The sequence below is a fragment of the Lissotriton helveticus genome, chromosome 8 (assembly GCF_964261635.1).
Source record: "Lissotriton helveticus chromosome 8, aLisHel1.1, whole genome shotgun sequence".
Classification (NCBI taxonomy): Eukaryota; Metazoa; Chordata; class Amphibia; order Caudata; family Salamandridae; genus Lissotriton; species Lissotriton helveticus.
In genome coordinates, this window is record NC_136069.1 from 920,307,207 (window position 1) to 920,333,031 (window position 25,825).

The following is a 25,825-nucleotide window of genomic DNA, read 5'->3' on the forward strand; positions in this document are numbered from 1 at the left end:
ACGTCTTCCACAGGGCAGACAATTGTGCAATATACAGAACATAAGAAGGATAGCAGACAATACCAACATAATAATTTAGTGGAATATATGCAATACAACAGTTCAACAGTTCCCCAACTACCCCCCTCCCCGAGGTTACGGCATTGTCCTATCCTAGTCTATACATCCGGTAAAGTCAGAGTAAAGTTGAAAGGGCATGTAATATCTTATAAGCCTGTAGGCCACACAGCTGGCTACATCCCATACATCCACTACAGTTTACAAATTGTTCTGGGCATGGCCCGTACTCCCTATAATATTTACATCCTAAGCCATCAAATCTAAGTCTTGCGTGTGTATCCCCTCCATCATCACCTCCCATTCTAGGGATATCGGAGTCTTGCCCAGGCCTCTAGTCTCTTCCCTGTGCAATGCTGCACCTTCCGCTCCTCCCCAGCGTAACAATTCACTATGCCATACATGAACTTCCGTGGCTTTGCGTGATTTCCATCTCATAGTCGTGTTTCCAGTAGCCAGTATAAAAGAGAGGTTTACAAACCGGAATTGCACTTTGTGGGTGGTGATGCGAGTATGGAGCCCCAGGATGCACTCCTCCAGTGTGTTGGTAAGAGTAAGCTTTGTGGCAGCTTCTGTCATTTGCCGTACCATATCCCAGTACCCACGTAAACGCGGGCATTCCCAAACCATGTGTATGAAACCTGCTCCCTCCAAAAAGCATTGTGTGCAACAGTGTTGTGTCTGGGGGAACATCTGGTCAAGTCTGTGTGGGGTTAAATATGCACGATGCAGTACCATTGTTTGTGCCATTTTATCAGATGTCGCCCGCCACCCATATAATACACCATCTTAATCAACTCGTTTTCAGGTGGGGCGGTATTCTGAGGAGCACAGTGTGTCTTAACAAACCTGATCAGTGCCGTGTGGGTTAAAAACATAGACGCCGATGCGCCGGTCTGGTGTAGGAATGTGTCATGATCCATCAGTGTGTCCTCTTTAAACAAGTCTGCCACCGTATTTATGCCCACCTCCAACCAGGGTGTTAGTTTTCGTTTCGTCAGCCTGCCACTCACCAATGTGATCCCAAGCAATGGTATATTTTCTGCGTACCTACGCGCCGTTTGAGTATTTTGCAATGTCACTTTCCTGCATCGTAACGCTGTCTGCAGCAGCAAGGGGAGCTCCGACGAAATCCTATGTCCTGGCAGCAACAAGGCGTGTAACGACCCGTTTTCCAAGTCTGCAGTGGTGTAGTCTATTTCTTGTAGGTTACGCCCCGCTGTCCAGTATGACAGCCATTGCAATTGGCAGGCATAGTAACAGCCGCGAAAGTCTGGTACTCCCAATCCACCCGCCGCAGTTCCCACCTGCAGTTTTTTGAGGCTGATATGGCATCTACCCTTGCCCCATATGAGATCCGTGAGCAAAGTGTTAAGCATGGCAAAGGTGCGTTGTGGCCCAATTAAAGGCAGGTTCGTGAAAAATTAAACCAAGCGCGGTAACATGACCATTTTAGCAATAGCTGAAATGAAATGTTTGAATAGTTTATAGTGGTAATGCACTCCAGAAAGCAACACTGGCTCTTAACGCTCTGATTGCCTTGTTCAGATTACCCACTAACATGTCCTCGTGTTTTCTGTAGATTTGTATTCCTAAATATCTAAAAGTCACTTGCGTAACCTGAATGGAAGTGCTCCCAATGTGTATCTCCGCGGTGTCCGCCTGCTCCGTAAAGAAAAAGGCAGTGTTAGAATTGTCTATAAAATAGTGGTCGATAGTGTCAGCACGAACGACCTGATCCTCTAACAGTTGCGGCCAGTGGCGGCAAGTGGGAACCGGCGTGGGTATCCTACCCCATGCGATTACAGATTCTAACGGGTTATGGTCATAGAATGTCTTGGGAAGATAAGTAGAGTCGAGCACCTGCATGGCTACCCGTCCAGAACATAGTATTCTATCTATTATGGTGTGGAGATCATGTACTGTGGAGTAGTAGGAGTATTCCCTATGGAGGGAATGAAGCATGCGCCATACATCCTGTAAATCCCATCCCTCCAACCACTGGAGCAGTGCCTCCGCCTGTTTCAACACAGTAGTGCCCTGTAATGGTGAGTGCGACCTATCCAGTGATACGTCTAACACTATGTTACAATCCCCTCCCAGTATCCAAGGGTAGGCTTCCCATCCTGCCAACGCCCCGCTCAGTGTGCTCCAAAATACATCTTGTTCATGATTAGGGGCATAAAAGGTAAGAATCACCACTAGTTGGCCATCAAGTAGACCCTTAACAAGGACATACCTACCCAGTTTGTCCACACGCTTTTCCTGCGCAACAAAGGGTACCCCGTGTTTTATCCAAATCGTAGCATCCCTGGCATAATTAGAGTATACGGTAGAGAACACTTGACGCCTCCATTTCTTCCTGAGTTTCACCACTTCGCTTTCAATCATATGTGATTCCTGGAGGTAGACTATGTGCGCCTTGCGTCGTTGTAGCTGGGCATGTATTCTGTGTCGCTTGCAGGGCCAGTCGCTCCACGCACCGCGCGGCTCCCCGTGTGTGTCCAGGTCCTCACCGCTGCTGCCGCAAGTTCGCGGCTGCTCCTGAGTATTTTGCATTTATTGTTGTTATTGTGCCCATTGCATTTGCTGTGACAGCTGTTGTGTTTCTGTGACTTTGCTCCTCCGTTGCACTCCCCGCGATTGATTTTTGCCGCTCTGTGCCCTACCCGTTCCCCGCCGCTGCTCCCCTGCGGCCCCGCCCCTCTTCTGTTCTGTAACCGCTCCCCATTTCCCATTTGCCGCCCCGCTCCCGCCTCCCAGCTGCTCCTCCCTCCCACTTGCCATTTATGGAGGAGACCACGCGGTGGTGAGCTGTGACCCTTGACCCTGCTCGCAGGGCCGGTCGCTCCACGCACCGCACAGCTCCCCGCGTGTGTCCAGGTCCTCACCGCTGCTGCCGCAAGTTCGCCGCTGCTCCTGAGTATTTCGCATTTATTGTTGTTATTGTGCCCATTGCATTTGCTGTGCCATCTGTTGTGTTTCTGTGACTTCGCTCCTCCGTTGCACTCCCCGCGATTGTTTTTTCCCGCTCTGTGCCCTCCCCGCTCCCTGCCGCTGCTCCCCTGGGGCCCGCTCCTCTTCTCTTCTGTACCCGCTCCCCGTTTCCCATTCACCGCCCCGCTCCCGCATCCCAGCTGCTCCTCCCTCCCACTTAGCATTTATGGATGAGACCATGCGGACTCGCGCAGCGTGCGTGCCGATGGCGCACCAAAGGCAAGCCCGTCTGTGCCCGTCCATGCCTGGACCGCGCCCAGCACCTGAACCCCTGGACCTCGTCGGACCCACACCAACCGTCTGAAATACAACACCGCCACCATCAACGCACTCAACACCGGACGAGCGCCCGCCTGCTATCAAGCCACCCCAGACGCACCCACGGACCCTTCACCTGTCAAACCTGCAAATTCACCTGCCTCAAACCCCGTCCCCCGTCCGACAAAGCAAACAGCAACACCACCTCAAGTGCATCCTCCACAACACCCGCTCCGTTCACAAGCACACCATCGAACTCTGCGACCTCCTCGACTCAACAACACCTGACGTCGCCTTCCTCACAGAAACCTGGATGAACGCCTCCTCAGCCACCGACATCGCCATAGCCATCCCGGACAGCTACAAAATCACCCGGAAGGACCGCATCAACAAAACAGGAGGAGGGATCGCTATCATCTACAGGAATACATCAGCATCACAACCAACGCCGAAGACACCATCTCCTCCACCGAACACCTACATTTCCAGATCCACACCGACCCCCAGACCACCCTCAGAGGAACACTCATCTATAGACCCCGGGCCCACGCACACAATTCAGCGAAACCATCGCCGACGCCATCAGCCCGTACGCCCTAGCCTCACCAGAATACATCCTCCTAGGAGACCTGAACTTTCACCTGGAGAACAACAACACAACCACCCTGCTCGACAATCTTGCCAACCTCGGACTCAAGCAACTGGTGGACAACCCCAGCTACCTCGCTGGCCACACCCTCGACGCCATCTTCACCGCCAGTAACCACGTCGCCTTTAACCACTCCACAGGACTACAGTGGACCGACCACAGCTGCATACACTTCACATTCAAGAAGACTACATCTCACCACCACACGCATCGGATCCCCCACAGTCACCACTGACCAGCTTACCACGTCACTGAGCCAGAACCCACCTGCTGACACCACCATACCCGAAACCAACGACGCAGCTCTCAACTTCGCACAATGGATCACCAACTGCGCCGACGACCTCGCTCCACTGAAAAAACCCAACAGCAAAACCACCTCCACAAAACCCTCATGGTTCACAGACTCCCTCAAAACCGCGAAGAGAACCTGCCGATCACTTGAGAATACATGGCGCCAAGAACGAATTACAGAAAACATGACAGCCCTCAAGGCCGCCACCCGCGAATACCATCAGCAGATCAGGAACACCAAGAGAATATCGTTCAAAGAGCGACTGGACAACAACAGCCACAACAGCAAGGAACTCTTCAGCATCGTCAAAGAGCTCTCCAACCCCAACGCCAGCAACAACGACATCACCCCTTCGCAAGACCTCTGCAACTCCCTTGCCACGTTCTTCCACCGCAAAATTGCAGACATACACGACAGCTTCGGACCCCAAACTCCACTCCAGGACAGCAAACCAACGACCCCCGGCAACACCATCGACTCCTGGACCACCATCAGCACTGAAGACACCACCCACATCATGAGCACCATCCACTCCGGCTCCCCGTCCAACCCATGCCCCCACCACATCTTCAACAAAGCCAGCACCACCATCGCACCCCACCTGCGTAATGTCATAAACAGCTCCTTCACGTCGGTGACCTTCCCTGAAAGCTGGAAACATGCAGAGATCAACGCCCTCCTGAAGAAACCCTCAGCTGACCCCAAGGACCTCTAGAATTTCAGACCCATCTCGTTCCTCCCCTTCCCGGCTAAAGTCATTGAGAAGACCGTCAACAAACAGCTGACAGCATTCCTCGAGGCCAACAACTCGCTAGACCCCACCCAGTATGGATTCCGAGCCAACCACAGCACCGAGACTGCCCTCATCGCAGCCACAGACGACATCAGAACCCTGATAGACAACGGGGAAGCTGCCCTCATCCTCCTGGACCTCTCAGCAGCCTTCGACACCGTATGCCACCGAACTCTAATACACTGCCTAAGCAACACCGGAATCCAAGGAAAGGCCCTGGAATGGATCATCTCGTTCCTCTCCGGAAGAACCCAGAGAGTCCGCCTCCCCCCCTTCCGCTCCGTGGCCACCGAGATCATCTGCGGCGTTCCTCAAGGATCCTCACTCAGCCCAACACTCTTCAATATCTACCTGAGCCCCCTCGCCACCATCGCACAAAAACACAACGTCAACATCATCTCCTACGCCAACGACACCCAGCTGATACTATCCCTCACCAAGGACCCAGCCACCGCCAGAACCAACTTCCAGGAAGGGATGAAAGAAGTAGCAGACTGGATGAAGCACAGCCGTCTCAAGCTCAACTCAGACAAAACAGAAGTCCTCATCCTCGGACAATCCCCATCTGCCTGGGACAACTCCTGGTGGCCATCGGCGCTGGGAACCGTACCAACGCCCACGGACCACGCATGCAACCTGGGCTTTATCCTGGACTCCTCCCTCACGATGACCAAACAAGTCAACACCGTCTCAGCCTCATGCTTCAACACCCTGAGAATGCTTCGAAAGATCTTCCGGTGGATCCCCACAGAAACCAGAAGAACAGTCCCCCAGGCCCCAGTCATCAGCTGACTGGACTACGGGAACGCCCTATATGCAGGAACCACCGCCAAACTTTAGACGAGACTCCAGTGCATACAAAACACCGCCGCACGACTCATCCTCGATATCCCTCGCCACAACCACATAACTACCCACCTGAGAAACCTTCGCTGGCTCCCCGTCAACAAAAGGATCACGTTCAGAATGCTAACCCACGCACACAAAGCGCTCCACAACATGGGCCCTGACTACCTCAACAGCCGACTCTCGTTATACACCCCCACCCACCAGCTCCGCTCCACCAGCCTCACCCTCGCCATCGTCCCATGAATACGCAGAACCACCTCCGTAGGAAGATCATTCTCCTACCTGGCAGCGAAGACCTGGAACTCCCTGCCCACTCACCTACGACTGAACGTGACCATCTCAGCTTCAGGAAGCACCTCAAGACCTGGCTCTTCGAGCAGTAGCACCCCCCCCAACCAGCGCCTTGAGACTCTCACGGGTGAGTAGTGCGCTTTATAAATGCTTTGATTGATTGATTGATCATGCCCATACCCCTTATATTCCATGTTAGTACTTTATACTTCCCCGGTGTATGCATGTGGTCAGTAAACACACAGTGCAACAGTATAGCAGTACAGTTCTCTCGATCATTAAAACAACAATAGCGGACAATTTATGACCGTACCTCAACCCACCCCCCCAATACACGGTCCCACCAGAAAAAAGCATCGGACCAAAACTCCCCAAAAACAATCTGACATACTAACATGTGCCTTCAAGGAAGAAACCAAATAAAGCTACAACAAGAAAGTAAAAAGAAACGGTGCAAAGCGCTTTGGCCATCTGGGGGTGTGTGCCTGCGCCGAACACATGCTAGCACCTGGTCAGCTTCAGTCATAGCGAGCTACTCCTGTGCCAGAGCTCTATTTAGTCATGCCAATTAAAAAGAACTATAGTGCCAGATCGGAGGCCTTGCCTTTTCGCAGCGCAATAATATCATGGAAAGGTTACAATACTTGTGTGAGTCTATCATACAAAAAAGGGTTGCAATCAGCTGCGGTGTTGCTGAGGGAAACAAAGCCACACTGCCTTCAGAGTCCGAGGCATGAGAGTCGTGCTCTTCCGTAGAGGATTTGTGAACTGATCTAGGCGCATTCGTGAAGGTTGCTGTAGTCAATACTGCCTGTTGTTTGGTCTGCTTCATCTGCTGTGATGTGACCTGCACACGTTCCGTAGGTTTCCGCAGCCTGCGACCCCTGCGTCCATTCGATGAGGCCACGCCTGACCGTCGCCTCTCCTCTGCGAGCAATTCCCTTTCTTCCGCATTAGTAAGTTCCATCACCTCCAACCAGTCCTCAACATCTCCAGGACTTTCAAAGAAGTAGGATTTTTGCTCATGAATTATCTTTAGGCGGGCAGGGAACAGCAATGCATACTGAAGGTGCTTAGTACCTTAGTAGGTACTAAGCCTACGTTTCACCGCCATGAAGGAGGCCCTCCGCTTTTGTACCAGCATCGTGTAGTCGGGGAATAGTGAAACCCTAGTGTTTTCAAAGTTGAGTGGCGCGCCTGTCTGGCCTTTTGTAGTAAGACATCTCGATCACGGAAGTTCAAAAATGTAACTATGATGGGTCTCGGGGAAGCACCCGGTTTGGGTCGTCCAGTCGGAATTCTATGTGGCCCTTTCTATGCAGTATTGAGCAGAAAGACCCTCCGTGGAGACATTGCCCTTAAACCACTGTTCCATGTAACCCACCGCATCCGGCTCCTCGCTTTTCTCCGGCAGGCCTATGACTCGAATGTTGTTCCGGCGTGTCTTCTCCTCTGCATCTTCCACTCTATCCATTAGTGTGGCCACCTGGGTTTGCAACTGCTTTACATCTGCTTCCGTCTGTTCTTGCTTAGGCAGCAGTTCGGCCAGCGCCGATCCCTGCTCCTTGACCGTCTCCGCCGTCTTAGCATGGTCCGCTCTGAGCAGGTTCAAGCCTGTGGACAGAGATCCTATCTGGAGCTCCAGGGCCTTCCTCGTATCACGTACCTCTTTTAAGATCAGGTCAAGTTTATCTTCTGTATTTGGTTCTCTGGTCGGGGGTATGTAACCAGAGCTCATCGCCTCATCCATGCCCCCTGGATCCTCCTGCGTCACATCCGACCCCCGCTGTTCCACCAGTTTCGGCTTAGTGCGTCCTGTTTTGCCCATAATGCACAGAGGGTAGATGTATCAGCCCAGGCGCTGCACAGGGAGAGAGGCACCAACGTCCCAAGCACCACACACCTGCGCTAGCCACCTCGCAGTAGCCGCGACAGGGCACCCGCGGTGACCTCAGCTCCACAGCAAACCACCCAGGAAGTGTCCAGTATTAGCAGAGGGTTCTCAACAGACACCAAAACCCACTTCTACAAACCCAAACAGGACTGGTCTTCGCCGTATCAGCGGTCCAGGGCACGCGTGTCGTTGTGGTGGCGGCACCCTTAGTTATCTCACCCCAACTCCAGTAGCGGCGTAGTTGTACTTCAGATCACCATTCTGTCCCAGGCCACATGATCACGCTCACATGCGGGCCGCCGTCCGATCAAGTCTGTTCACTCGGGCCCAGCAGGAGAGTCCTTAGGAAAAATACCTAGGCCCAAAAAGACCTGCCGGTCGAATGCAAATGGCCGCCTCCATCCCCAAGACTGGACTGGTAATTAAGGAGGACACCGCCACACAGCAGCCGGGGCCAGTCTACCACACGCACCCCCGTTAATAATAGTCGAGCGCTCGTCTGCTTCTCCTGGGGAGCGCTCCTCTTTCCAGGGGGGTGCCGCTGTCAGGAGAAAATAGGCCCAGTTACATCACCGGGCTCGCCTGATCTCGGCTGCAGAATCCCACATCACCGCAGGCGCACCAGCGATCTCGTCGCTGTCCGGTTTGCGGATTCGATCACCCCAGGTCTTTCTACCGGGCTCCGCATCTGCCGCCATCACCCCCGCACGCAGCCACAGCAGGCAGCAGTGCCGAGGCAGCGATGCGAGTCTCTACCCGGCCACTTCCGCAGCAACAGGGCCGCGCCGGTATTTGCTCACCGCGGCGCCTCCGTCACTCGGGAGCAGCTCCAAACATGCAGGCTCGGTCACTCCGTCTAGCACCGCAGCCGTCGGTGCTTAGTTCGTACCATTTGGCATATTATGGCAGGATAATGAAAGCTCGGGTCCGGGGCTCGCTCAACTCAACTCGTGGCCGCCATGTACGGCTGCTGGCCACGCCTCCCCTTCATGAAAAGCCATGGTTGGATGAAGAAATGGTAGAAGATCTGTTTCTTACAATCATCCGATATTTGATTGTCATTTGTGAGATATAAAGAAGAGGTCATAGTATGGAAGTACTTGTGACCTACATTGGTAGACTATATTGGAGTCCTCCAGTTCCTACAAGAAGAGGTTGATAACGGCTTGTCGCCATCAACTTTATCCTCACAATGGGCAGTTATTAGAGGGGTGGCAGGGTCTTTCCTGGATTTGTCTAAAATACTACTTTTGGTTAAGAGGTTGATTAGGGGGTTCAGGATCAAAGACCCTAGGTGTCCTCAGAAGTTCCTTCCAAGAGATCTGCCAGCAATTTTGGAAGTGCTTGAGAAACCTTCTTTTGAACCCTTAGAATCAGCCCCTATTCATGGTTAAGCTTGTTTCCTTGCTGACAAATATGTCATCAAGACAATTGGGAGAGTTGGGGGCTCATCTGGCCTCCTATTCCTCTATCAGATTGTTTAAGATAAGGTAGTCTTAAAACTGGATCGAAGTTTTCTCCAAAGATACACTCACAATTTCATAGGTATAAGGAAGTATTCCTTCCAGTGTTTTCCTCGGAGGATCACATTTCATTTTGTTTGGAAGCTTGTATACCTAGACAAAACAAAGTAAATACAGATGTCTGACTTTCTTTTGGTAGGCTTAGGTCGAGCTAACAAAGGGAAAAGGCCATCTACTCCTACTATTAGTAGATGGGTTAAGCAAGTGACTACTAAGGCTTGTGATATCATGCACTTACAACTTCTGAATCGGATGAATTGAAGATCTACCTGGAGGATTGCAGCATCATGTGAAGAGATGAATGAGGTCTTCATAATGGAAATTTGCAGAGCAGTCATTTGTAAGACTTTACAAGTTGAGCCTTGGTGAGACCATGAATTTTGGTTTGGCAGTATGGAAGTCTGTTATGAAGGAATAGTGATCTTCTTTACAAAATATTAATCATTTGTTTTCACTTGTATTGTCAATTTGGTTCAACATTGAGGAATGGCATATGCCTGTGTATTTCCTCAAACAGTAAAGATTGGAACAGAAAGGATGGGTTTTAGGATGATGAAAAATATACTTAGGTAATATCCAGAACGCATCCTTCCACCCTTGCTCCTCATTCCTTAACGTGACTTGATAGGGGAGGGCTGTTATAGGGGTGGCAGGTGTTCTACAATAAGCATTGTAGAAACACTTACTAACCGGTGTGTCTGAGGAGGCACGCCTCCATGTGGAGTAAGGAATGGGAGGACTGTGGTTTTAGATAATGCAGATTACCTGTAAGCAATATTTTGCAATATAAAAAGCCCAAATATTGCCAATTTACACAAACTAAAGCAGCTGCTCCTGTCAAGATGCCAAGATGCTCACACTGCAGAAAAAGGAAGGCAGGCAAAGCTGAAGAATATTAACCATCTGATGCGTAAACCAGCTAATGAAATATCATATAAACCATTTAAAAAAGAGAAATGAAACATAGATTTCCAGTGCACGCTTCAGGTGGATTTACAAAGGCGTGAGTTGTGTACTTTAAGGTTGTAACAAGGAAAGAATGCAGAACATCTGCTGTTATTGCCGTGATCCAAGGGAGGAGAAAAGTGGGGCAGAGAAGGTACTGGGACCAATAAGAGCCAGTAGAGGAGGAGAGGCGGAGAGTGGAAAAGGAGCTGCCGGGACTGCCAGGAATATTAGAGAGAAGTTGGGAGAGTCGATTGAGGATAATAAAACAAAATAAAAAATATGGAGAATCAAAGAAATCAGAGGGCCTTTTGAAAACAGAAAAAAAGAAAGGGAACTGCTTGTAAAGCAAATGTGAATATTATATTGTGCACAAGCAAATTGCAGTCATTCAAAGTGAAGGAAATGACAAATCGTGTGATACAACAGGCCAATAGATGATGAGGGCTGGTTGAAAGCTCATCTTTGTATGCATAGTTATGTATATATTTTCTTGAAAAACAATAGTCGGTTGAGACATCTAAAACTGTCTCAAAGGCCTGACCTAACAAGGAAAAAAAAGAATATTAAAGATTTTTTTCAAAAACTAGTATCACTTCTGGAACCAGGGTAGTTCCTTCCAGAGAAAAAGATGAAAGAATACTAGGAGTTTCTACTCCGGTCTTTTGCCGTCCCACTGTTCGGTGGGAAGGGAAAGAGAACATTCTCTTATTATAACCCGCATACACTCAAATAGTGACATGCTTCATTAGCGGGATCATCCCAACTCCTAAAGTTCGGGCGGGTTCAACCACATTTCAGGGAGCACTTATGAAGATTTTGTGTATGGGGGCGCAACGTTTAAAGATACAATTCCTCAACCATTCCTAAAGTATCCTTTATTATTGGAGTGGGAGGGAAGGTTAAAAAATACTATAGTAGGGCTAGAGGATGTAATGGTCCTATGACCCTAAGCTAGATATCAACATGTTTCAGCCTTTTCTTTTGGGCAAAGATCGTCCTGGGCTTTCGTAAGGGCGGGGTGCAATTAAGTCACTTTCCTCAAGGACGCGAGTGCAAAGTGGGCATGCAATTTACAGGTGTTGCATTGCAGGATTTTTTGGAACAAGTCTAACACTTGCTGCTGTTTTCTAATAGGAATTACCCTACATTAACAGGCCATCAGCTCCCATTGGGGACATGAGGGGGAGGTCCATCCCTGTTTGAGACCTACTGTGTGCTCTGCTCCCCCGTTTGTCCTGCTTGTCCTGCTTGTCCTGGGTCTCTAACTGGGATGGACCTTTGACGAATGTGTGACGCATTCCACCCTGACCAAATCCCAGGACTGTCTTTAGGCCAATAGAAAGGGCTAAAACATGTTGGTGTCTAGCTTAGGGTCATAGGACCATTACATCCTCTAGCCCTACAATAGTATTTTTTAACCTTCCCTCCCACTCCACTAATAAAGGATACTTTAGGAGTGGGTGAGACAGTTTCTTTAAAGCTTAAGCCCCCATACACAAAATCTTTATAAGTGCTCCCTGAAATATGTTTACAAAAGACACGGACGACGTAGGGTACACCTGGGTGCACTTTGAGGGATAGTGTTGTCAAAATATATTTTTTTTGCTGCACTCCTACCAGCCACTGGGGCACCGTCAACCCTAAACTGACCTAATACTTAAAGAATAAGCTGGGAGTACAAAATTCTTTTGGGATAAGGCAGTGCTAATATTTATTCACAATTAATCACAGAAAAATCAATAATTATCGAACACCAATTAATCAGAGAAACAAAAAACAATTCATAATTCTTGGTATATTTCTCTTTAGACTTCCAACAGCCGACGCGTTTCGTCCTGAAGATAGGACGTCATCAGGGCTGTGAATATAAACATAAAAAGCATATGTATAAGTGACACATTTCTTTATGTGAAAAAAAAAAAAAAAATAGAATTTATACATTTGTTATTTCAACACTGTACCATCTGGTGCCTGTACGGTAATGATGCCAATATGAAAGTGTTACAGTATTCACTTATAAACCTATGGGATTTGACGGGATTTTATATACAAAACCTGACTATACATTTTAAATTTTTTTTTGCATAATTTAAACAAACCGGGATAATCCTAGGTAACCTGTTCGAAGTTCAACTGAAATGGCATTAATACTGCCATGTAAGATATTGTAAACCAGTAACCCAATAGGGGAGCTCACCTCAAATTATTATTGACGCAAAGCTTCCAGTTTCTGCCAAATATTCTACGCTTTAGGTGTAGGAGACTCCCCAATTCAATCATATATCTTCATAGTCTAAAAGTGTAATTTCATCACTTAGTATTTTAATCCAAATAAATAAATCAAAACAAAAAGATGTGTGCCATGTTCCTCGCTCCTAGCACCTAACACAACATGTTTCACGAAAAAAGTGCTAAATATATGTAAACCATATTTACTCCAATGTTCGTTAATCTATTCACAAACATACATAAAGATTCGAGTATAAACCCTGACAGTTGTTTCTATGATTCCTGCCAGTACTATGACAGTTGATTAAATTGAGGAAAATGCTGGGTGTATTAAACAACTGCGTATTCTCAATTAAGTTATTCTATTACATAACAGCTTCTAGGGTGCAAATGGATCATCGCCAATTTCTAAATTCATTCCCCACAACAATGTACCTTCGAGTCAGTGAGCCGATTTTATCCACTCCAAATTCTGTCCCTCCGTTCAACTTTTCCATTCATCAAATGTACTTCTTCAGTTAAATCTCCTAATATAATTTAAACAACACACACTGTGAAAACTGCTTACTTATTCGTATTATACCTAGGCAAATGCCTTAATTGAACCTTCTATGTATGAAGGCAAAGTGACTCACCCAAATATCTAAAAAACTCCTGACATCCAAATGCCTATTTCTGATATCATCATTTTTCTTGTGAGAATCATAGGCTATAAGAAAGAAAAAACAAGAAGCGCCACCCTATTAGTCTGCTTAGACTTCACACAGTCCAAGAAAATCCGTGCTTCAATTATGAATAACTCACCGTAAAAAATAGGAGCCTCGTATCCCTTCCGTCTCCCGGGTGCGATAAATCCCGATAGAGATCTCATCTTGGTTTCCGTACAATATATGTAGCTACGTGGCCAATCACAGTGCGCAAAAAAAATTTCCCGGGCAAAGTTTAATAGATTGCACCTGTGTGCTCGGATCTGTTTCCACTCCGGTCCGACATCCATAACATATCCGGTTGGGTTCCTAGGATATCCGCTTCCGTCAATGCCTCTAAGCACAGTTCTCATTGAGGTCCGCATAACCAATCACATCCGGTCCTAAGCCTACGTACTTTCGTTTACGGTCAGTAGACAAGACCGTCTCGATATTACAAACCACATATTCGTAAACAGCGACCGTATTCGCTGTTTCCATATGTAAGCCCTGAGCTGATAGGCCCTACTCCTGTACCCATACGAACTTTTCTTACTCATTCTCACGAAGTAAACAGCGACAACCATTCATCGAATCTAACCATGACTCACAAACAGATACATATAGTGTTTCCCCAGTATTCATGGGTTACGTCGTACTAAATCAAAAAGAATTTCGTGACCTAACGTTATAGGTCCGGGTTAAAGCGGGTCCCAAGAAACAATGAATCCTGTTAGAATCTTTAACTAAAAGCAGGTTACCTGGTGTTTATCCCGATGTGTGTACAGTGATGTTCTGCATGATAATCTTACATTTCAAAATATCAATCATCAATACTGTTTTATACCTTAATAGAATAACAGTTACATGTTTACGTAAGGTTAGGATTACACGGGTACAAAAACTTAGTTATAATTCTTTGGAAAAACAAAATGTTTTAAATTTTTATTTTTGAGCTTACGCCAGTGTTGACAGAGGGACTCAAATAATTACTATGGACTATTCAGGCATAAAGCAGAATCCTTATCAAATATCCAGTTGAATAACATGGACCTATATACTGCATATTACAATCATGTATTATCACAGAAAATGATGTAATTCTGAATCTGTATTAAGACCATGTTTCATAGTTCGACATTTAATAATCCATCGTGCCTCTGTCTGGCGAATTTGTAGCTCCCAATCCCCACCTCTGACATGTTGTGTTATCTTCTGAATCCCATGAAATTTAAAATTTGAACTATGTTCCTTATCCATGTGTACAAATAATGGGGATTTTACATCGCTATTTAGGATAGCCCGCCTATGTTCTTGAATCCTGGTTTTTAGGGCTCTCTTAGTACTTCCAATATATACTTTTGTGCAATTGCATATAATAGCATAAACCACCCCTACGCTGTTACAATTTATGAATTCGTTGATCCAAAATTGTCTATTGCTATTATACTTAAAGGTTTTAGTTTTGTTCATGCCAAATGCACACATTATGCACGAACCACAAGTATAAAAGCCTTTAGGTTGTGGTGGCAACCAGTCTTGTGTCTTTGAGATCGTCGAACGAATATAGTTTGTCGAGAAATATGGTTGACATGGAATATGGTTGAGCCTACCCCGACCTTTAGGAGCTGGGGTGAGCCCGATGACGAAGCATGTCGCTATTAGAGAGTGAGGGCTATAATAAGAAAGGGGTCTCTTTCCCTTCCCACCTACAACAGTGGGTTGGCAAAAGAATGGTGTAGAAACTAGTAAGAAAGTACAGTGTCATCTCAAAAAATAATCCCCCCCTTTCTTCTTTTTCTCTGGAAGGAAGCACCCTGGTTCCAGAGGGATACTTAGTTGTTTTTGGATATAATTAATAGGGAGGACATGTCCCTTCTTACCTCTTTGGTGAGGACCTCTCCACCCTTTTAGGGCATTGATCTTAGCAGCAGAGGAGTCTCCTGAAAAAAAAAAGTACCGTTTTAATTCATATAATTATTTCAGTAAATTACCACTATAACAACGTGGATATATTGCAACACATGCTTTAACCCAGTTTAAACTAAGAACCATCTAGTGTGCAACGCAATCATGACATAAAGCTGCAGATTATTTAGTCAGTCTTGAAATAGATTCTTGATTTTATTAGAGACAATATGCAGCTCCCTTTTTTTAACAGCTTTTTAACAAACTACATTTACCATAATGCATTTAATTTGCAAAAAGGACAGTACAAAATACAACCAATAATTAGTAAGGCATATAAAGATTGTCAACTGCGGGCTATGCCTTTTTTTAATGCAAAGAATCAAAAACCATGTGCGAGCTTTATGACAAAAAAATAAGAAGAAAATCCAAAACACAACCAACTTAAATCGTCCGACATCTGCTCAGGTTCCCCCGGAGAAGTTCACTTGAAATCCACCTAGTAATATTCAAAGTCTATGTAATTGTAAAATTGTAATTGCAATTGCATTTATATAGGAGTTACTACCACTGATGAGGACTTGAAGCGCTTTTTTGGCTAGCAGCTCGCTACTCCGGAACCCAAAAAAGGATTAGTGGTGAATTAGTATAGTGAAATATTAAATTAATTTGAGTGGTGGATGAATTAGTCTGGTATTTGGATTTGAAATGATAGTGGAGGGAAAGAAGAGGGAAGGGTTTGCATTTATATAGCACTTGCTATGCCTGATAAGGTGTTGAAGTGCTTTACAGCAGGTAGCACGCTACTCCGGAACCTAATCAGGATTAGTAAGGAATTAGTATAGGAAAATATGTAATTAATTTGAGCAGTGGGCAAGTGAGATTGTTATTTGCAATGAAAAAGGCTAGAGGGGATGAGAGGAGCTTCGCGCGCACCCAAGATGGTCGCGTGAGCACAGGGCTCCCGGACCCTCGCCACCTCCATCGACTATCCTGTACTTTATCCTGGTTCGGACGACGGGTGTTTATTGGCACAGTTCTACTGCTCATTTATTTGTTTCAGCGAACTTTTTTGGACTTCGGGGTCCAGAGCTACAGACTGTCGCAGTTTTCTGGCCTGCTCCATGGTGACGCCCCGCGCTATCTTGTCTCGCTTGCCGTCCAGTAAGTGAACAACAACGGACTGGCAGACTTGCGTGGGCTGGCGACCGCTTTCGGTTTCGATTCCGGTCCGGAGCTCAACCTGACTTTGTCGGCTCCGTGGACGGCCGGACGCTCCTACACCCTTGGTCTCTCCGCTCCTACTGCCGCTCTGTAGCGGCTTCCAGATCTGAGACCGGCACCACCTTTGCCCTTTTGGTCCTACATTTGCCACCGCAGTCACCATTTTTACCCGTCAACAGGCGACCCGTACGGGTCCAGGATCCAAGATGGCCACCAAGCCTGAGGGTGGGAAGCGCGGGCCTAAACCGGGCGTTCGAGGGAGTGCTCTGCAAACGAACATTATGGACCGGTACACTCTAGCTAAGGGATCGCCGGGAGCAGCAGCTAAACCCTCGACGACAATGCCGGAGGACTCATCGATTGAGGACGAGCCCTCGCTGCGAGATCTCATGGGCGCCATCACCGGTATGAAGGCCTCATTGGGGCAACAATATGAGGCCTTGACTCTCAAACTGGATACGGTGTCGATTGATGTCAATCTGATCAGGGCGGACTTGGCGAAGACAAACGAAAAGGTCAAATCCCTGGATCTTAAGACCTCTAGCCTGGTCACTGACGTCTCTGACTTACAGGCTGAAGTCGGGAATCTGAGGAAAGCCAATGATTATTACTCTGGGCGCCTAGAGGACTATGAAAGCCGTGCCAGGCGCAATAACATCCGCCTGATTGGGGTCCCGGAATCATCGACTGCTGCCTCGACGGACCTATTGGTGGAAGACCTGGTGCTGAATCACTTGGCGCCCAAGGGTCTCAGCAAGTTTTTCGCTGTCGAACGTGCACATAGGATCCCCTGCGGCACACCTAAATCGGGTGCTAACCCTCGACCCATCATTGCGAGGATCTTTCATTTCCGGGACAGAGACGCTATCCTGCAGGCTTCGCGGCAGTCTGGTCCCATTGCCTTTGAGAACTCTACTGTCAGCTTCTATCCGGACTTTACACAACAGGTCCAGAAACAGAGGCTGGGGTTTCAAGGGGTCAAGAAGAGACTCCGGGAACGGTCTATGAAGTATGCCATGCTCTTTCCGGCCCGTTTGCGGGTGGTACATAGGGATCGTACTTTTTTCTTTGACCATCCTGGGGTCGTGAGTGACTGGCTTGACACGCTGCCTACGGATCATGAACCTTTTGAGGACTCTGGCAAGTCGGATCGGGCGGAAGGTGGCCCGACGGAGCAGGAGTAGCTGTTGACTTTGACCCCGTACCCTGCCCGTTGGCTTTGAACTGTGCTATGCTGTGTTCTTAATGTTTGCAAGTAATAGTCCTTTTGGGGGTGGGTGGGGGGTGAACGGGTCCTTTCTCCTCCTGGGTTTTCTTTTCGTAGATTAGTTGGGTGGTTGGGCGACAGGCACACTGCAAGTTTATGGGGCTCTTTGGTCTTCAGCAGGGGTGCGGGGTGGGGGGTATAGTTGTTTTGACTTTGTTGGGGAAACTGGGTTGTTTGTTTGAATTTTATTGTTACTTGCAAGGCGAAGGAAAGGCGCACTCCTGTTTTTTGCAGTTGCTCTGGGTGTGGGGCGGGGGAGGGGCTGAACACGGGGATGGGGGTAGGGGACTTCGGTTATTGTGTTGGAACGTGAACGGGTTGGGGGATGGGATTAAGAGGAGGGTGGTGTTGCAATTGCTGAAATGTTTGACTCCAGATGTTGTCTTACTGCAGGAGACTCATTTGCTCGGCAACAAGTGCTACGCTTTGAATAGGCGTGGTTATCGCCTTGTGGCGCACTTGGGTTTCACTTTGGGCTCTAGGGGGGCGGGCATTCTGGTTCGGACCTCCCTCCCCTTGGCCATTGATGATGTCATACTGGATGATAAGGGACGATACGCCGCCATTGTGGGGCGCTGGGAGGGGAAGGTTCTTATTCTGATTTCTGTGTACGTGCCCCCGGGCCTCCAGGCCACCACATTTGCTGATCTGAGTGGACTTATCCTGGGTCTCCCCGAGGGTCTGCTTTTGGTTGGGGGTGACTTTAATGCGGTGATCTCGGGGATGCGTGATCGTCACCCTCCCAGGGAACTGCCGAAGGCCCAGACTTGGTTGAGTGACTTCCTGGAGACGCTGGGGCTCACTGATTGCTGGCGGTTGCTTCACCCGGGACAGTTGCAATATACCTATCATTCTGGTGCTCATGGTAGTCTCTCGAGGTTGGATCACGTATTACTGCCCTCGGCCCATGCATCCCTCATACGGGAAGTTAAACATCTGGCACGGGGTATCTCGGACCATTCTCCGCTTTGGCTGGTGGTTGATGCACGGCAGGGTTCGGCGGGCCGAGTGGCTCCGATCAACCCCTGGTATTTGAAGGACCCCAGGGTCAGGGATGAGCTGGTTAAAGCACACGATTGTTATTTTGAGGAAAATGTGGGCTCTGTTTCCTCCCCTAGTTTACTTTGGGAAGCTTACAAGACGGTCATGCGTGGCCAGGCCCTCTCATTGATTGGTAGCGTGAAGTTGGCCAACCGTGCTGAGATGATTCGACTTGAGGGGGAGGTCACGGCCCTGGAGGAGTGCTTGGAATCTGGGGTTACCGCTGAGGGGTTACATCTACTGGAGTTGAAACAACATGTATACAGAGCTCTGGTCACTGAAGCTGCTAAGGAAATGGGAAGGGAACAGCAGGGACGCCTGTATGATGTGGGTGATAAGGCTGGGAAACTGCTTGCTTGGTTGGATAAGAGGGAGAATGCAAGTCGTGTCGTCCCTGTGATTGTTGCGGAGAATGGAGAGTGTTGTACAGACCCTGTTGATATTGTTGCATGTTTTGCCGATTATTTCCGCGAGGTGTACTCCCAGGTGTCTGATCGATCAGAGCAGGACTCCCGCCTGCTATTGCGTGATATTGCACTTCCCCGATTGTCTGACATTGATAGAGATGCTCTGGATGCTCCGCCTACTGTGGACGAGATTGCCGCTGCTGTCCGTTCGGTCCGATCCGGCAAGGCCTCGGGCCCTAATGGGCTCCCCATTGAGCTATATAAATTGTGCCCGGATTCGCTAGCTCCTCATCTGCGCTCTATGTTCTTGAGTCTTTGGAGGTGGGTTTTCTCCCGCCAGACCAGAGACTGGCCACTATAGTTGTCATCCACAAGGATGGTAAACCTCGGGATCGCTGTGCCTCTTTTCGACCCATTTCGTTGATTAATGCGGAACCTAAAATCATGGCCAGGCTGCTGGCGACACGTTTGGCGACCATTATTGGGGACCTGGTTCACCCTGATCAATCCGGCTTTATACCGCATCGTAACACGGCGCTTAACCTCCGACGGTTGCATGGCGTCCTGGCACGGGCCGAGACGCTGCGTGAGCCCGCCATCTTGGCGTCCTTAGACGCTACGATGGCGTTTGATACAATAGAATGGCCGTATTTGTGGGCGGTTCTTGCTAAGTTTGGTTTCGGTTCGGAGTTCGTTCGGTGGGTCAAACTGCTTTACGCCGGTCCCATGGCTCAGGTGGTGGTCAATGGTCGGGTCTCTGCGCCCTTTGCACTGAGCAGAGGGACGCGACAGGGCTGTCCCCTGTCCCCCTTGTTGTTTGCTCTCGCCTTGGAACAGCTGGCGGCCTGGTTGAGGTGGGAACCGTCCCTGAAGGGCATTAGATGGAATTCGGAGTTTGAGGACCGTGTTTCTCTCTACGCTGATGATATTCTGCTTTATCTTACATCACCCCGTAAATCCCTCATTGTGCTGTTTGATGTCTTAACGTCCTTCCGCAAAAACTCGGGTCTTGTCATCAACTGGTCGAAGTCCTGTGTATACGTCCTGTCGGGTGCCGCCCCCCTTCTGCCAAGTGGTTGTCCTATCGCGATTGTGAAAGATGGATTTAAATATCTAGGCATTTTTATCACGCTGAGCCCTGCACTGCGGTTTGACCGTAATTTACTGCCCCCTCTTCAGCGCCTTCGGGCAGATGTGGTCGCCTGGGGGAAACTTCCTCTCTCTCCCCTGGGTAGAGCGGCATTGTTTAAGATGATGTCACTGCCCCGCTTCCTCTACGCATTGCAAAACACACTTGACGTTGTCCCGGCTACATACTTCCGTGAGGTTGAGAGTTTACAGAGACAACTGGTGTGGGGGGGTAGGCCCCGGATCGCCATTGCTAAATTGTCGCTCCCGTGGTACGACGGTGGAATTGCTTTGCCTGATATCCGTCGGTATTATTGGGCGTCTCAATTGGGGGCAATAAATCATTGCATGTATGGCCCTTTGCCGAATCCGGCCTTCGAGATGGACAAATGGTTGTTACCGGGGGGCGACTACAATAGAGCCCTCTACTCGAAACTCACCCCTCGCAACGTGACGGGCCCCACTAGGACGGCCGTCCAGGTGTGGCGACATGCTTCCATGGCGCTAGGGTGGACTGATAAATTGACTCGTGCCACCCCCCTGTACGCGTCTGATAGACTTGGCTCACTTTGGCAGTCCCGGGGGTTTGATAGGTGGGACTTGATTGGTATCAGCAGGATTGATGATGTTTGGACTAAGGGGAGAATGAAGACGTTTGAGGAATTGAAAACCGAGTACGCTTTGAGCGATCGCGAATTTTTTCGCTATGCGCAGGTCCGCCACGCGGTGCTCTCGGTCTTCCCTTCGGGTGTGGAGATTCCGGAGTCGTCCCCGCTTGAGGACAGGGTACTGGACGGACATGTTCCTGATAGTACGATTTCGCTTATTTATAAAAAATTCATCAACTCCAGGTCTGATCTCCTGTTTCGCCTTAGAGAGGTCTGGACTGGTGATGGGCTGGAGCTGGGCGATGAGGACTGGCAGGCGGCGATCTCCTCCCCTAAAGAGGTGGCCATCCAGGCGCGCCTTAGATTTGTGCAACTTAAAATCCTGCATAGAGTGTATGTCACTGGTCCCCGTTTGGTACACATGGGCTTTTCTGTGGATGGTTTGTGTCGGCGTGGATGCGGTCTCCTGGGCACCTTTTTACATATCATCTGGGAGTGCCCTGAGATAGTGCGATTCTGGACCCGTGTGCACGAGGTGATGAGTGAGGTTACGGGGGTGCAATCGATGCCGGAAGCTAGGAGATGCCTGCTGAACGTATGGGAACCGAATGATTACTCCGTGTCGCAGCTTCGGTGGGTGACCTTGGGCAATATGATTGCCAAAAGAGACATTGCGCAACTGTGGGGCGCTCAGGGCCCGCCCGGGATTCGGAAATGGAAACAAAACATGGACTGGTGCATGTTCAGAGAAAAAACTGTATATATTTCTCGAGGTACCCCCCGAAAATGGGGGAAGATATGGACTCAGTGGAACACTTACCGTGGCGATATTTGTGCCCCTCCTCTTCCTGACCCAGATGTTGCACCTACGTCCCCGTAACCCGAGGGTTCCTCCACATACTATTGTATACTGGTTGCAATTTGTTTCTTCTGCCCCCCCCCCCTGTGAGACTCTTTCTCGATAGAACGAACGCTCATTGGATTGTCCTTCCCGCTCCAACACCATGTACTGCAACGTTGTGTATACTGATGTCTCTTTTTCTTCACTCCTTGCAAGTTGTTTGTGTTATAAAATCAATAAAAAGTTTTCACAAAAAAAAGAAAAAGGTTAGAGGAGGGATAGAAGAGTGAAGGGTTTGCATTCATATAGTGCTTGCTACTCCTAAAGAGGTGTTGAAGCGCTTTTCAGCGGGTAGCACCCTAGTCCGGAGTCCAATCAGGATTAGATGGGAATTAGTATAGGGAAATACAACATTAATTTCAGCATTGGACAGGACACGTTACCCTGTTATTTGAGTTGAAAAATAATAGTGGTGGAATAGAAGAGTGAAGAGTCTAGATTTTTTTTGGGGGGGGCTTTATAGCAGTAGGAGGGGGTTTGGATGAGTAAAGGAGAGGTAGAGGGGAAAGTGTCAGAGGGAAGAGTTTAGAAAGGCTTCTTTGGGAGATCTGAATAGTAAAAGAGGTATGGCATGATGCAAGGAGGGGTAGTGGAGGGAAGAATCTAGAAAGGGTTATTTTGGGGATCGTAGTTGTATTGGGTTTGGGATGAGTAAGAGAGTGGAGTTAGAGGATATATATTGAGAAAGGTATAGTGTGAGAAATAGGGTAGTACATTGGAAAGAGTAGTGAATGACAGCCTCAAACAAGCTTGAAATTAATCTTAAAAAAACTGAAAGTGCTCACGTTCAGTAAAAGGCCCGAGCGATCTGGTCCTTGGTACATAAATAAACGCAAACTAAGTCAAGAGCAAGAGTATAAATACTTGAAAGTTATTATTGAGACAAAAGGCTCCCACCATTGTAAAACTAAAGCTGGGGCCCAGCAGCATTTGTGTGACTTCACAAGAGGTTGGCGGGCCAATCTCTGCAGCTAATATTGAAAGTCATCAGTTTAAAGCTTCGCTCCTCATACTCATATGGACGTGAATCAAAGTTGTTAGAAGACCTCAATTTAAACACCAGTAGGCAGCTCTTTTATCTTCCATACAACACATTTGCAGCACAAATTAGGCTTGAATCCAGCTTAGGGATGCAAACGATTGCAAGACAATGTGCGTTTGTCAAACTGTTACAAGTTAAGATCTGTCAGGGAGCGCTCGTTGACCACCTGCTCTGGTTAGAGTTGTCCACTGGTTATGTGAAGTGCACTTTCAGAGATTATCTACAGAGTTGTATGAGGGAACCTGCAAGTAAATGATTTGTGGGAGCAGCCAATTAAATTTCAAATCTTAAAGAAATTTGTTAACAATAACATGCGGAGGCATTCATTCCTGAAGATAAGATAGCCTTTGCAAAACGCTCTCATGCATGGTTCATTATGAATTCATATCAAGTTTCAGTGCAATAGACATATTAGAGCACTTGCTGCACAAGTTACTTAACTTCGGTAATGATATATCTGTAAGAAACAGTAGTTAGTATTAGATTCCTTACCTTAGAATATCCCCAGGCGTCAGACTGGATCCGGAATTTTTTTGCGTAGCAGTACACATGCGCGTCGGTAGGCGTCGTCCACTGCTCCACAGCCGTCGTCGGCGCCATGATGATGTCGTCGGAGTATATAGACGCCGCCTCCGCGCGCTGACGTCAGTTCTTATACACAGCTTTTCCGCGCCAGAAATGCAGAGCCATGATAAAAACCAACACTGGTGCCATGAAGCTAGGGCCCTGAAAAGGGATGACCTTAACCCTAGATATCGGTTCGCAGAATGGGGAGGATGGGTGGGGCGGTAAGGAATCTAATACTAACTACTGTTTCTTACAGATATATTGTTACCGAAGGTAAGTAACTTGTGCATCTGAAAGAAACAGGTTAGTATTAGATTCCTTACCTTAGAATAGATACCCCAGCAATACCTACCCCGGTGGAGGGTCTGCGAACCAATGATCACACCAGGAAGTCCTGGAGAACGGAATGGCCGAAAAAGCCATCTCTCCGGACTTGGCTGTCCAGGCAGTAGTGTCTCGCAAACGTGTGCAGCGAGGCCCACGTAGCTGCCTGACAAATGTCCTGCAAGGGGACTCCCCATCCCAGGGCAGTAGTAGCCACCGTGGCCCAAGTGGAATGGGCACTCAGCCCAACAGGAGGCTCCTTTTTAGCCAAAGAGTAGCAGGCCTTGATGCATAACACGACCCACCAAGAGATGGTCCGCTTGTGCACCGCCCGCCCCTTCTTCGCGCCCACGTAACCAACAAAGAGTTGGTCATCCATGGAGGAATTGGCGTGTGTGGTCTAGATAAAATGAGGGCGCACGTTTTGGGTCAAGAGGATGGAGGCGCTCTTCCTCTTTAGAGGTATGAGGAGGCGGAAACAAGGTGGTGGGCAAGGTGATGGACTGCCCAATGTGGAAGGCTGTGACTACCTTGGGCAGGAAAGAGGGTCTTGTCCGCAACACAACCTTGTCCGGATGGACAGAAAGGAAAGGAGGCTTAGAGGAAAGAGCCTGGAGCTCACTCACTCTCCTGGCAGAGGTGATGGCAACCAGGAAAGCAGTCTTCAGAGTAAGAAGGCGAAGAGGACAGTTATGGAGCGGCTCAAAGGGAGCGCACATCAGGTAAGTCAAAACAAGTCCCACTGGGGCATCACAAAAAGAACAGGGGGAACCATATGAGTGATGCCCTTCAAGAATCTGTTAACAATCGGGGACTTGAACAAAGAAGGCTGATCAGGGAGCCTCAAGAAGGCGGAAAGGGCAGAAAGGTAGCCCTTGATAGTGCGGGGTCGGACAGTGTCCAATCTCATCCCTTTAGGGCACACAGTTGATAGTCTTTCCCATGGGGGAAAAAATTCTTCGACACACTTCAGAATAAGTTGAATATATAGTTCATTTAATGCGCTTGTTTATCTTTCATTTTGTCATTTTTTCAAACTTCATAACATTTTCCATATGGATAATACTCCAATATATTTCAGGCAATGTCATTGTATGATATCCAATGCATTTCGGGCATTTCTCTCATGCCCTTCATCAGGGAATCGACACTACAAAATGAAATGTGATACTGTTTTATCATTTAGAAAAGTAAAAAAGAAAAAACATGGTCATGCATAAACATCAAATGTGACCTAGTGTGTATATATCATATACTAATCTGGCAAGTATCATGGCATGATTCTGTGGCTTGTGGTTATATTTCATTTGTGCATAGGGTCTACGCTGATATGGGTAGTTGTAAAGTTACTGGCAAAGGTATACGAACGGGCTAAACTGAAAGAGTTAAAAAACCGCAGTTCACTTACAAGCCTTTCCTTTAACAGTTGCGGTGATATCTGTGGGGGAATTATGAAAATACGCGGTTAGCGTGTTACCAAGCGTTAAACTCAGAGAATGTTTACAGGGGGCCGACGGCCCTACCGCTGTTGTAAACTAACCTGGTAAGTTGAAAATACGCCTTCAGAATGGAATCTTCAGTGGCGGGAAAACCGGCCAACTTCGGCGGTGTTTGCTATGTGGAGAAACCTCCGATCACGTGACCATGGACGTGATACAAAGACTATGGGGTGTTTCCGAACAGTGTGACTGTCGGAAAAATATTTGAAAGAGAGTACAAGGCTAGAAAGGGGTATTGTGTGAATTAAAAATAATGAAAAGTTAAAAATAATGGTAAGGAACGAAAATCGAAAAACGGATGAAAATAATAAAATAAACAAGATGCTGGTGAGATTCGAACCTGCATGGGGTCGTAATGATAATATCGGTGCTCTGTGAGTGGAGCTAAAGTGAACACGGGTTAAAATGTGTGTGAAATCGTGTCTAATGGTGGGTGAAAC

At 48.1% G+C, this 25,825-nt stretch overlaps 1 protein-coding gene across 5 annotated transcripts in view; it reads right to left on the bottom strand.

Moving 5' to 3' along the window:
- The window catches only part of LOC144773006 (uncharacterized), a 2,495,654-nt gene that overhangs the window by 208,336 nt on the left and 2,261,493 nt on the right, over positions 1-25,825 (bottom strand). For 3 of the 5 annotated variants that reach the window (XM_078657753.1, XM_078657752.1, XM_078657749.1), the window contains exons 19-20: positions 15,353-15,412; positions 12,058-12,412 (exon numbers count right to left, since the gene is read on the bottom strand). In XM_078657753.1, coding sequence (XP_078513879.1) covers positions 15,394-15,412 — 19 coding nt within the window. In that variant the 3' untranslated portion in view covers positions 12,058-12,412; positions 15,353-15,393. Of the gene's footprint in view, positions 1-12,057; positions 12,413-15,352; positions 15,413-25,825 lie in introns of those variants that run through there. The other 2 variants (XR_013599895.1, XM_078657750.1) reach the window with 1 other exon arrangement.